Consider the following 14,050-nt stretch of genomic DNA (forward strand, 5'->3'; position numbering starts at 1 on the left):
ACAAGCCTTATTATTATTATATATAATTGCTTGTTTTTTTTTTTATACTTGAGGTAGCTCAATTATATGGTTCTTTAAATTAGCAACTTACAGTTGCCATTAAAATGTTTTTGTATTAATTAGTGGTGATGACGGGTGAAATTTTTAGGACACACAGGTGGGGAACTTAAAGGCAGTTGTTTATCGTGCTGGCCACACGACGCCCTGCTCGTTAACCATTGGCCAAAGAAACAGATGACCTTAACATCATCTGCCCTATAGATTGCCAGGTCTGAACGGGAAACCGTTAATTGGACCACAATCAGATGCAATGGTTTTGGTCCTTATAACACTGTCCTATTAACTGGATTTGAATGTATTGGTATTGGGGTGTCTGGCTGAGTGGAATAAATTGCTTGGCTAATTTACAAGATGGCTTGATTTGAAACCTCATATTGACCAGGAATGTATGTTTGTTGAGCCTACAAATGCAGCACAGAAACCTTCTCCTAGATACCTCCTTCTTCCACATGTCCTCAAAAGATGGATGTCTGCCTGGTCATGTGGTGAGCGCTGTGGACTGTTATCTTGATAGTCTGGGTTCAAACCCTGCCAGTCACCCTTCCACCACTGTCCTGTGAGATGTTAGGACTAGGGTGTAATAATCTTCTATTCTGAAGAAACATCCAAAACCTGTAAATCAAAAATAAAGACATTGGTCCAAAGTCCACTGAGCTTGCTATCACAAAGATGTAAAATTGTCTGCTGCTTATGCACACTATTACCTTCCCTTTACAGTCTAGAACGAGTCAAAAAGAAGAAAATAATTTATTTTTTTTTAAACTTTTTTCGGTTAAATAATGTTAATTTATTTTACCTTTTTTTTTTTAGTTAAAGAAGTTAAATTTAGAAATAAAATGGGTGATATATTTTGAAATACATTTAGCAATACCCCTGAAATTAATTGCTTGTTTTAACTAAGATTCAAGTCAGTAGGTCCTTATTTAAGTTTGTTGCTAACACTGTTTGGTTCGTTAGACGTATGTCAGTGACAATTTCTTTTCACATGGAGATATCAATTAAACATAATCTAGAATATCTAGTGTTGGGAGAAATCTTGTATTGGTTGTAAAAGGAACACACTATTGTGTGACCTAGTTCTTTGAGTCAATGAAAGAAGAAAGGGCTTGAGTAAGAGGAGTAGGCAGATGGCTGTGTGAGCTTAGGTGTGTGTGCTAAGCAATATATAATATATAAAATAAAAGGACAGGTTATCAATACATTCCTAGCTAGTTATCTCATGCTGTGGGTGTGTCAAAGCCTATGTGTGTGTGGCTGTGTGTGTGTGTGTGTGCAGCTGTGTGTATGTGTGGGTGATTGAGTGCTGGGATGTGGTTATATCTACTTAAAGATAACTTTTTATTTCATCCTACTGATGTCACTGTTGTGTTTTTTTTTTTGTTGTTTATGTGTGTGTTGTGTTGTAGGGGGCAGTGTACACAGAAGAATGGCAGGATGATGAGATTGTAGAGATGGCAGCCCAGTCTGGTCTTGGTAAGTGCTTTTACAAACCTTCCACTTTAGTTCTTAGGCGCGGTGGCTGAGTGGTAAAGCTATTGGCTTCCAAACTGAGAGGTCCCGGGTTCGAATCCCGGTGAAGACTGGGATTTTTAATGTCAAGACTCTTAGGGTGCTTCTGAGTCCATCCAGCTCTAATAGGTACTTGACATTAGTTGGAGAAAAGTAAAGGCGGTTCGTTGTTGTGATGGTCACATGACACCTCGCTAACCATGGGTCACAGAAACAGATGACATTTACATCATCTGCCCTATAGATCGCAAGGTCTTAAAGGGAACTTTACTTTTACTATCTTTACATCCTATCTCCTTCCCATTTCAATGTTCATGTTGTCATTTGACTCTCAGCAGTCAACTAATGATTACCTTAAATCAATAGTGATGGAGTCATTGAACTTTGTTATTAGTTTTTTTTTAACTGTCTTTATATGATAATACTATTGATGTTTTTATTGTTGGTGTGTACATTATATGCAGGAAAACATTTCCAAAAATGTTTCATCTTGACTTAGACTTTGATAATTGAGATCAATTATTTTAAATTGTCATAGTTTATATACAGATACATTAGACTGTAACTGTTGTTACATGAAACTTTAGTAGACTACTTCAAAATACTGTATTGGGAGTTTCAGTGAACCGTGTGTAAGTTCTAGTATATACTGTGTACCACATTGTAGTGAAAGGAGTACACAGTTGGCTGTGTACATCATATACTGATAGTATATACTGTATATAATAAAGTTTTATTTAAACATTTTTTTTTATATCCTCAAATAGGAATTACAATTATTTCTGATATATTGAATGGGAAATTAAATTTAGCTATAACAGACTGCTTTAAAAATATTTAAAAGTTATTTTTCCTAATAGTTTACTATACCCTAGATCCTGAGGTTAGCCTTGACAAATTATGCATAATGTTGTTTATTGGGAAGTGCTTAAGAAAGAAACTATATAAATATATATATAACTGAAGAAATATTTGTATAGGGACATATCTATGATACACTGACTTTCAACGTTTGTATGCTTTTAGATGCTCCAGCACTTGACTCCTCGAGGAAGAAGATCGTCCCTGACTCGTCCTGTTTGCAGGCTATCACAGATGATGGGGACGATGGGGTCGGAAGTGATGAGGAGGAAGAGACTGAGAGTGAGTCTGGAGATCTGGAGTGGGAAAGTAAGTTAGAAACAGAGCAGTGTCAATAGACCCTCCAATATAGGTCACCGAATATGTTGGTAACACTTGTGCTGTTAGCTCTTATCGATTTCTCCAAAATAGTTCTATAAGTTAGGTCTTGATACTCTTTTGTCTTATGAGCAGCAGACATTTTGACTCTAAAGAAGATTATATTATTTTATATCACCAAGGGGAATTAGAGAGAGGAAAACAAGGATGTAAACTCAAAGCCAGACAATCATACAGATGTTAAGAAGCCCATACTGCTTAGCTATATGAATCAGATGACAGATAATAAATTATGGCTTTTATGTAGTGCTACTTTCATGCTTATAGCATGCTCAGAGCGCTATGGTCCAATCTCATTTGTGGACCAGTGGGTGGTATCTGGGAGAAGTTTTTCCGTGCTGCCTTCAGGCACTCAGTAAACCCAACTCAGCTTGAGTAGCGTGTTGAACCTTGAGCCCCCTTCATAGGTATCCGAGCCAAACCAAGTTCAAGCGTACTTGGCTTCTCAGATGACATAGAACTGCCAGAGCACTATGGGAGGATTAGTCCTTCCTGCTCTGTTCCCAATCAGAGTTCATCTCAGATAACGCAGGACATAATTATCTTCTGCTAAGATGGAATGTCTTTAATTTATAAAATGATAAGACTTATAATTATAGTTAAAATATGCCTGTTTTTACCAAACTGGGTTGCTGTTGTTTTTAAATACAAGATAAAGTTAGTTAATTTTTGTTAGCATCACTCATGATGAGCTCACATAAAAAAATCTATTTTAAAACATTTTTATGCAAGTATTAAATTTGGAATAATCTGTTGTTGGTGTTAATTGTATATGGCTTTACAGGCTACAGGATGAAGAAATAATTGGGTCTCGACTGTAAAAAGAAAATATTTCTCTGATTGCTCTCTTTGACTTTCTTGTCATTGTGTTGTCTGCATTGTCTGTATAATTTAGGACCTATTGGTAATATTAGGTAATTGGATTTTATGATGAAGCAACATTAATAATTTTCATAATTTTCCTTTTTTTTTTGTTGGCTATAATTGGGGGTGGGGGGTGGAGGGTAACTATTATGTCTCTACTTTTGACTCCATTTATTATCATTTGTGCTGAAAACTTTTAATTTATACAATATTCTATTCATTTTGTATTCACCATTAAATGAACCGATATTTAAACAGATATTTAGAAAACAAATGATAAGGAAGTAGCATGGTACCTGTTATACGTACACATATAACTATTATTAAATAAAATTAAAAGGATTTAATGTTGAATATTCTAACCACTAGAAATTCTTGGCCGAAGTGTCATGTACCAATAACTCCTTGTGTTCATAGTTCTGTTGTTCTAGGTCTTTGATTTACACAATGTTTGTTGTTGTTTGAAGTAGGTGGTCACTTTGATGTGTTCTATATACAGACACACAAATACTTCAACTCTGTGACATTGACTAAATACTTTGTCTTTCTATTTCATACATGCTTTTTGTTTTTTTCTTAGCCTAATGTTTTGTAGAAGTAAACAGTGTTGTTTTTTTTTGTTTGGTTTTTTAAAGGTTTTTTTTTTTAGTGTTTCCTGTGTTTTATTGTCGTATTCGTTTGAGGTGGAGCTGTCAATTCTCTTCCTTTTGGATCATATGTTGGGCTTAATTAGTCATTTTGTTTTACTCTTATTTAAGTCAGCAGTAATTGTGGTTAAAGTTTAATGTAAGGTTTTCTTCAAACTATTTCATCAGTTTAATTTTTTTTTTAGCGAAGGAAGTGTTAGTTATATTATTTTTTTAATGATATCCCAAAAAAATATTGTTGTTTTTTTTCTTCATAGCAACTAGTGTCTAGCTTATGTTTTTAACCTGTTTTTCTATTTGTGATTGGTTTTGCAGTAAGGGACATCATAATTATATGCTAATTTTTTGGTTCTGTCCCCTGTCATTGTGCTCATTTTTTTTTGTTGCTCTTTGGTCTACTCTGAACATTTCCTCACTCATTCACAGGCAGAAAACTCTTAGAACGACAAGGTAAACTTTTGATGGCATGGCGTCTGCAATGTTTGTTTTTTTTTTTACTCTCACAGTTCAATGTTGTAAACAGTGGCTCTGTGTTTTCTGTTTTGGATTGCTTCCTAAGTTGTTTTTGTTTTTTTCTCCATCTTCACCTTTATGTCTAACTGAACGATGTGATTAGAATTGTCTTGAAGTGAGCTAACACTGACCTATGTATCTTGGCTGCAAGGTTTTTGTGCTCAACAGTTTTCTGTTTTTTAATATTATTTGTAATATTTGTGTGTGTGTGTGTTGAGATTTTGTATTTTTTAAGTTTTGCTTTTGACTGTAGTGCATGACTTTTGTTAATGGTTGTTAGTGTTAAAATGTTCTTTCAGATTTTCGTATGTTTAATGCTACAGGCATGTAAGAATGTGACCTACTTACATGTGACTAATCCTGCGACTGTTGAGCTGTGTTTTAATCTAACAAAAAAAAATTAAAATTCAAAGTTTTGAAACTATCATTTGTGTTATACTTCTGTAATCAAGCCAATTTAAAAATCAGAATATATTAAAAATTGAGTACTCTTTATATTTATTATTTGTGTTTCTTCGTTATGTTCTCCTCAAGTGGATTGCTGCCAGGTTATGTGATATGCACTCCAGATTGTCGTCTTATCTGTTTTAGTTTCAGCGGCTTCACTGTTGTCAGACATTTGAAATATTTGTCAACCTCTTTTGTCAACCTCTTTAGTCAACCTCGTTTTCTTAGCTGGTTTTTACTTTTACTGTCTGACATTTTGAAATATTTTATTGTTCAATCTGTATCTTGTCTGGTGCATTCTATATTTTTAATGGCTGTAGATTGTGTTGTATTTATTTTTGTGCATTTGTATTGTATTTATTTTGTGTATTTTGTAAAACTTGCTGCAGACATTGTTCACATTATTGAGGGTGTGGTGTCAGATTGGTAAAGCGCTTGTCTTCCAATCTGGAGATTCCCGGGTTCAAATCTTGTTGAAGACTGGGATTTAGAAATTTGTGATTTTTAGGGCACCCCTGAGCTCAACCAAAACTAATAGGTACCTGACATTAGTTGGGGAAAGTAAAGCGGTTGGTCAATGGGCTGGCCTCATGTCACCCTCGTTAATCATTGACCACAGAAACAGATGACCTGCACTATAGACACAAGATCTCTAAAGGGGAACTTTGCTTTTTCTTTTAGTTGACATTATTGCAGCACAGAGTTATTGTTTTTATTTTATTTTGTGTCTCAATGTTTTTAAACTCTTTTTTTATTTGATACAAGAACTGAGGCCAAGGAATAACTTTCTTTATAGCATGAATTGATTTGTTGATATCAGGTAGAGATGTGTTTGCATAGATTGCATTTAATGGATTGTATATCTGGCTCTGTGTTTAAAGTTTTCTTATTTAGAAGCTCTATACTGACTTGAATTGTTTGTAATTTAATATCCTACCTTTTACATATGTGAGTGTCTACAAACATATTTTATAGGATACGATGTTTAATGAACTGTTTAGACATGTACAGAATTAAACTTACTATTAAACAGCTTGATTTGTTTCGTTTAGATCAGCTTCAAAGTTTGAACTTATTAACAAAATCTGTTACTCTTTTTTTATAATTCTCCATCTTCTTCAGGAATAACTATTTGTTATAATGATTACACTTTCGTTGGTAGGGCTTCTTTTGGTAAACTATTTTTTGTCCTTTAGATTTAATTAGTCATTGAAAGGTTATTCTTGTATATGTACTCAAAACTACATCATGACCATTTTCCATAAGTGCTTGACTATATAGATTTATTTAGCTTCTTCTCATTCAGTCATTGACCTTATAATAAACTCAAGAATAATTAAGGTTAAATCATGATTATAAAGTCATAATTCATATTTTAAGCTCTTATGCCACTTATTGAAGTGTGTTGTTGTCGTTTTTTTTGTCTATAGATGACACTGAAGTCAGGACTCCACCCAGGCCAGGGATTGAACCAACCATAAGCACCGAAACTTCTACTGATGGTGCACACTCCAGGTGGAAGAGGGTGTCTGTGTCTGGCTCACAGTTTGACATTGACCTTCAGGCTGTGGAGCCATTCAGAAATGTATTGTCCCATGGAGGTAATAAGCTTAGATCTACTGTTTCAATTACTTTTACTGTTTTACCTGTTGAGAATTTTTCTTGTTTAACTTACTTATCTTACCTCCATAACGAAACACTTCGCACATTCTGAGTATTTAGCAAAACACTTTGCTTATTTTGTTTAGAGAGATTAATGCTCCTGGTGGTCTTCTACTTAATTATTCCAGTAGTTTGTGGAACACCTTATAAGGCCTTGTGGAACACTAGGGCTCTGTAGAACACAGTTTGGCGTTGAATTAAAAGAGAATTAAATTGACTAATTTGGTTCTTGACTGTAAAATTTTCATCAATTTTTTTTTTCTTAAAATATAGTTGTTTCTTACATTTTTTCTTTGCTTCACCCCCTGACGGGTGGCACCCGCTGTGGTCTTCACCCCTAGTACCACCCTCCTAGCAAAGTCACAAGATCTTAGTGAGGTTGTTTTTCAATTTCAAATGGAAAATTGTAACTGGCAAGCTTATATCTTTTCTGCAAAAAAAATTTTATTTCTTCAAAAAAAAAAAGCATCGGCTTAATCAGGATTTTTTTTCTAAACTTAAACTCTCATAAAATATCATTTGCTAAAAAAAGATATTTAAATGTGAAATACTTGCTTGGACTTAACAAGAAGCTCTGATTCAGTTGCTTATAGTCCATACTTTTTGGTTAGTACATAATGATGTTTTAATGTTTGGAACACCAGTACTTTATTTTATTAGCTTATATATTATTATATTGTCTTAAATACTTGGTCATGGTCTTCTGCTGTCCAGGTTACTACGCTGAAGGTCTAAATGCAATCATTGTCTTCTATGGTTGTCATCTACCCAGCCGCAGAAGGGAAGACTACCCATATGTTATGAACCACTTGTTCCAGTAAGTTGACTTTTGTTTTTCACAATACAAATTAATAATAAAAAACAAAGAAAAACTGCTTGATTCAGGTTGTTTTTATGTTAATGTGCCTCTTAACATGTTTTTTAGTCAGGAATCATTCTGTAAGTCTTACCATGCTATGATGTGCATGACAGGCTTTTTTTTTTCTCTAACTTGTCCTGTCCTAAAAGTTGAGTCTAAGTATATTGGAACTCTGAAGTCTATGGAAGCTGGCCTCTATCTGCCTGTCTAAACAAACTTCTGTCTCGAAAGATCCAAGCAGATGTACATTTTTACATTCCTAGTATCGATGGCTGGTATCCTAATGCACTTGTGCTAGAAGTGAGTCCAAAGGCTGAACACACCAGGGAAACTTCCCTGTATTCCATCTCTGTACTACATCAGTCTTGAAGGTGTCCTCCATAACTATGGCCCCTTGAGGAACAGTGTGTGGATAGTGATAAATGTTTTTGGGGCTTTCTTCCATCCCCCACCAAGTGCAATGGAATCAATCCTGAGGCATCCAAACAGGGGTTCTTTTTAGCTATCCCTTTGGCTTAATCATCTCCTCGCGCTCCATGTTGGGACTAAGAAGTATTGCAGGATAGGTGCCATCATTGACAATACTTTTCTCATTTTCTTTCAACTGCTACATAGCCTTTGAATTCAGTGGTTGTTTCTTGGTTGGGCATGTTTGCATGATTGCTTCACTGCATCCAGCCACAATCCTCTGCTGTCCTCAGAATAAGGGCAATAACTCTGTATTGTTGCTTTCTCTAATAAAGTCTCCTGATTATCATTGAGTGCAATTTTTTTTTCAGTTTTTACCTCTGTTGCGTTATTTCTTTTTTGTATCTCTTCTTGTTCTCTTTCCTGATACATATTGATATACTGATATATTGATATATATATATATGCACTATGCACTTTGTAATCCGCAGCTATGTGATCCACACATTGGAGGAACTAGTTGCTGATGACTATGTGATTATATACTTTCATGGGTCCACACCACGCCGTCAGATGCCTGGCTTGACCTGGTTAAAGAGGTGCTACCAATCTATAGACAGAAGGTAATTGGACGCTAACACTAAGGGCTGAATGTCTTTGGTCAAAATTTAGACATTTTTTAGCTTTTTGTTTACTCTAAATCTCATTCTCATATTCATCTGTTGTTTGTTTTGTTGGTTGTTTTTTTTTTGGAGGAGGTAGGAGGGTTTGAGTAGCTGGAGATACCAGAAAAGAATAATAGACTGTTATTTGAATACTAGCAGAGATATATGGCATTAACTATATTTATTTTTACTGATAAAACAAAGTCAATAAAGCTGAAATAATATTTCAATATAGGGCATGCCCAAGGTGTTGGGGGGAGGGGGAATCTAATAGAGCAATGATCTAAATATTTATGTCAGGTTTCACCAAGATTGTTCAAACTATTGAACCTACATAGTTATCTATCACAGTTTCAGAAATGTAAAACTAGATAATCTAGAGTTAACTCTTAACTTCATTATCATTTGGATATATTATTTTATCTACAAAATAAAGTCTTTACATTCTTTATTCCGGGACCTTTTTTGTGCTTAATTCGAGTAGAAAAATTCCCCTTTCAGACCTTGCGATCTATAGGGCAGATGATGTTAAGGTCATCTGTTTCTGTGGCTTATGGTTAATGAGGTTGTTATGTGGCCAGCATAATGACCAACTGCCTTAAATTTTCCCCAACTAATGTCAGGTACCCATTAGAGCTGGGTGGACTCAGAGGCGCCTTAAAGATCCCGAAATTAAAATTCTCAGTCTTGATTTAAACCTGGAGTCCCTCATTTTAGAAGCATAGTGCTATACCACTCAACCACAACCCCTCTAATTAAATTTGAAGTCAAGTTTTATTACACAAGGACACAGAATTGGGAATTTAGTATTACAACTGAAATACACTCAACTATGTAAATAAGCAACTTTAACATCCATAATTTTCTATGACAGTAATGTGTAATAACAATAATTTTAAATAAAATGTATGTTCTTTACTTATGAGTATTCATGTCAAGTTTCACCAAGATTATTCAAACTATTGAACATACATAGCTAGCTGTACATACAACATACAATTTTCTATATAATAGATTATTGTCACAGTTTCAGAACTTTCCATTTGAGTAGTTGGGAGTCTTGATTTGAACCTGGGGTCCCTCATTTTAGAAGCCTAGTGATATACCACTCAACCACAACCCCTCCAATTCAATTTGAAGTTATATTGCATGAGGACTTGTAACTGGGAATTTATTATTACAACTGAAATACACTCAACTAAGTAAATAAGCAACTTTAACATCCATATTTCACCAGACAATAATATATAATAATAATAATTCTAAATGAAATGAATGTTTAAATATATGACATCAACATATACTATTTATTGGTGCTGTACAAATGAGTGTTGGAAATGAAACCTGTCTAAAGCTAGGCAGCACTTTATCTGAATTTTTTGACCTAAATATGTTTCTTCCCATGTTGGTTTAATTATTTGTCTTACTTGATGTTTGTTTCAGGCTGAAGAAGAATTTGAAGGGTCTTTACTTGGTGCATCCCACACTGTGGTTAAAGACTATAGTCACAATGATCAGGCCATTCATTAGGTAAACAAATACTTCAGTTTGTTTCAAGGGTTTGTTATTTGAGAAAGCCAATTATTTAGTGTTACTTGTGTTGTGTTTTTTTTTATGTGACAAAGTTGGCAGCTCCATAATCTGCTTGTCTAGTCTCAGCCGACTGAGGATGAAACCAAAACCATTGTCTTTTGAGACAGAAGGAGCCATGACGCGTAGGACGTAAATCTTCTTTTTTGAAGTAACGTCTGTATTACATAAGATAAGATAAATGTTTTTTTTTTATTTTTTTTATTGGGGCAGGATGATATAGTGCTTGGCTTCCATGCTGAGGATTCTTGAGTTTGAATTCTGGTGAAGACAGGGATCTTGAACTTGAGGATTTAGAACACCCTTAAGTCCACCCATCTCTAATTGGTACCTTATTGATCGTCTAAGGGCTGAGCCGAAGGCTCTTAGAGCTCTTAAGTTTGAAAAAAACCCTGTTTGGGCACAAACACAGTTATGTTTGGGAGAGACCCTAGACAATGCCTATGTAAAGCATTGCTGTTTCCGATGCATTTGGCCCCCAATGCATGGGGCACCGGGATCTTCTGCCATTTTCCTTCATTGTACCAAGCTAGCCGTGGGGGACTCGCCATTTAATGTAACGGCCCCTTGAGGGACAGCGCAAGGATTGATGACAGGTTTGTGGGGACGTTTTTACAACCCCGCCCGTGCAAGAGGTGGACTCTCGTCTACCCGTGGGCATCCCCAAGGAAGTTATGTTTCACCATTCATTTAGCCTAGCTACCCCCTCAAGTAGCCGTTTCCACCCAGGTGCCACGATGAGGCAGAACAGTGTACCCTGGGCTAATTGGTACCTGACATATGTTAAGAAACTCAAGGTGGTTTGATCTTTGTGCTGGCCACATGACATTTTCTTTAGCCATGAGCCATAGAAACATATACACTTTACATCATCAGCCCCCATAAATTGCAAGATCTGAAAGTGGTACTATATTTGTTTTTTACAGTTTTTTACTTTCTATGACTAAACTTTTTAATTTTGCACTTAGCATGGCGGAGGTGCTGTAGTTGAGCGGTAAAGCATTTGGCTTCTAAACCGGGGGTCTTGTGTTCAAATCCTGGTGAAAATTTGGATTTTTAATTTCGAGATCTTTGGGCACCTCTAAGTCTACCAGCTATAATGGATACCTCACACTAGTTGGGGAAAAGTAAAGGGGGTTGGTCGTTGTGCTGGCCACATGAGACCCTCATTAACCATGTTCCACAGAAACAGATGACCTTTACATCATCTGCCCTATAGATTGCAAGGTCTGAAAGGGGAACATAGCTTTAAAAGATTATGAAAACATTATGACCAATTTCTTGGCTGTTTTAACTGTTTTTCAGCATAAACCAAGATACATTTTGTCTGTCTACAATTTTATAGTCTTGTCTCTTGTCTGACTCTTTCAGCTCCAAGTTTTCCTCCAAGCTGAAGTTTGTCAGAAGTCTTGAGGAACTCAATTCTCTTGTACCCATGGCCAATGTAACGATTCCAGAAGCAATTACTCAGTAAGTTCTCCTGGCAATAGATTAAATAGAGCTCAGTAAAACTTTAAAGCATTATACAAATGAAGGAAATTTTTTTTATTCTTCTGCTTTATACCCCCAAGTCATCAAGAATTCAAATCTACCTAGACGCAATTCACTATCTAGCTTTTATTCCTTCTGATTAGCTTTAGACCTTCATTTATACTTTTTTATTCTTTAGATCTTAGTGGTACTGAAAATAAATATCATTTTATCCAGTCAGTTATTTAGTCTTCTTAAATATCCCAGAAAGCAGTGTTCTGTAACAGAAGACCTGTTAGCTCAAAATTTTTTATTGAAACTTTTGGTTAGTGTCTAGTTTTCAATCAACACCCAATACAATATAAATGAGTGACCAGAAGTAACTCTCTCCACTGACATGTACATGCGTTGCCAACTATAAATAGTGTAACTTAAATAATTTTTTTGTTCTTATTTTTAGCTTAGTATTTTCTGTACTTCAGCTTCCATCCAAGTTCAAACCCTTTTTTGATACATTTTAACTTTTTCTCTAAATTTGCTTCTATACATTATAATGTCATCCTTAAAAATTAAAAAATATTCTTTATGATTATGGTTTAAAATATAATGAAACAATTATATATTACTTGCTTTTTCGCTTGTTTTTTAAGGTGTGGTTGTTTGTTTTATAGTTGTTCCAAGCTAGTTTTAGGGTTAGGGTTTGTAGAATATAATCTTAAAGATTCTACAGCTAGAAATCATGCTAAACTTTATTTTAATAGTTTCAAAACATGTTGCTCTATCCACCATGAAATGAGCCATATACAAACTGAAGCCTTATAGGAAATATGTGTTTTAATTTTGTTGTAACTTTCAAAAGCAAAAAGTTTAACTTTGAAAAATAATCTTAAATTAGTATTCTGTGACATCTTATAAAACAATTAATTCTTAGTGATACATTTTTTCCTAACCATGATCACCTTTGTATCATAGATTCTGCTTGTCCACTTTCATTTTAATGCTTGGTCTCCATAGAAAAATAATTTCTTGCATAGATTTATGTAGGAGGCATGGTAAAGTGCTTGGCCTCCAAACCAAGTGTCCCAAGTTCAAATCAAGGTGGAGACTGAGATTTTTAATTTTTGGAATCTTTTGGTTGCGTCCGAGTCCACTCAGCTCTAATGGGAAAGTAAATACAGTTGGTCATTGTGCTGGCAACATGACACCCTTGTAAACTGTGGGCCACATAGACAGATGACCTTTACATCATCTGCCCTATAGAACACAAGGTCTGAAAGGGGAACTTTACTTTTAGTTTTATTTGTCTTTATTTTTAGGGACTAATTTTGAATAAATTTGTTAGATTAAAGATGCCAGATTGTAGGCCTATATTTAAAATAACTTGCAATTTCAGTTAGTGTCTCCTCAAAAATTACCCAGTAATAGCTTAACAATTAAATATGATCCTAAGGGATTATGTGACTCATTTTGTGGTGCAGTTTTAATAACATTAAATCATGCAATATAAAACTATGCATTTGCTGTAGAATCGTTTTGAAATAATGGAAATTAAGTATATTAAATTAGTTAACATAATCTCAAAAACTAAACTATTTTGAATGTTTTTTTTTTAACTATGTACAAGTCAGATTATAGTTGTCAGTAACACTCCAAATAGTAACAGCTACTACAATTAATAAAACATTCAACAATGCAACAGCAATGTTTATTTTAGCTAGAGAAGTTAACAAAGTGTATGCTTAATTGATTTCATACATTAATGTAAAGAAAAGGGAAAAAATATTTTATTCATTAATTAAATGACTAGAAAAAAGTAAAATAAAATGTTTAGAATTTGTTCTACTTTTTTTGTTCTTTTGTTTAATGTTTTTAAATAATTACCAAACCTTACCTCATCCTTTTTTTTTTCTCAATATCCTATTGACCTCCCCTTCCTTATTTCCAGCTACGACATCCACCATGAACATATCCCCTCCCCTTCGGCTTCCTCCCACACCTCCCCCATGCGACGATAGCCCTTGGCCACCCTGTGTCCTAGTAGTACAGAGTCAGGCAGTGAGCGGATTGCAGAATGGGTAAGTGGAACTCAGGTCTAGGTTTTGTTCTGTAGGACGGGC

At 34.9% G+C, this 14,050-nt stretch overlaps 1 protein-coding gene across 4 annotated transcripts in view; it reads left to right on the top strand.

Moving 5' to 3' along the window:
* Window positions 1–14,050, top strand: part of LOC106058646 (uncharacterized) — a 155,798-nt gene that overhangs the window by 136,558 nt on the left and 5,190 nt on the right. For 2 of the 4 annotated variants that reach the window (XM_056017241.1, XM_056017243.1), the window contains exons 10-17: window positions 1,467–1,533; window positions 2,596–2,739; window positions 4,746–4,769; window positions 6,710–6,880; window positions 7,656–7,758; window positions 8,700–8,831; window positions 10,317–10,403; window positions 11,835–11,933. In XM_056017241.1, coding sequence (XP_055873216.1) covers window positions 1,467–1,533; window positions 2,596–2,739; window positions 4,746–4,769; window positions 6,710–6,880; window positions 7,656–7,758; window positions 8,700–8,831; window positions 10,317–10,403; window positions 11,835–11,933 — 827 coding nt within the window. Of the gene's footprint in view, window positions 1–1,466; window positions 1,534–2,595; window positions 2,740–4,745; window positions 4,770–6,709; window positions 6,881–7,655; window positions 7,759–8,699; window positions 8,832–10,316; window positions 10,404–11,834; window positions 11,934–13,878; window positions 14,009–14,050 lie in introns of all 4 variants that reach the window. The other 2 variants (XR_008775902.1, XM_056017242.1) reach the window with 2 other exon arrangements.

The sequence above is a fragment of the Biomphalaria glabrata genome, chromosome 18 (genome assembly GCF_947242115.1).
Source record: "Biomphalaria glabrata chromosome 18, xgBioGlab47.1, whole genome shotgun sequence".
Classification (NCBI taxonomy): domain Eukaryota; kingdom Metazoa; phylum Mollusca; class Gastropoda; family Planorbidae; genus Biomphalaria; species Biomphalaria glabrata.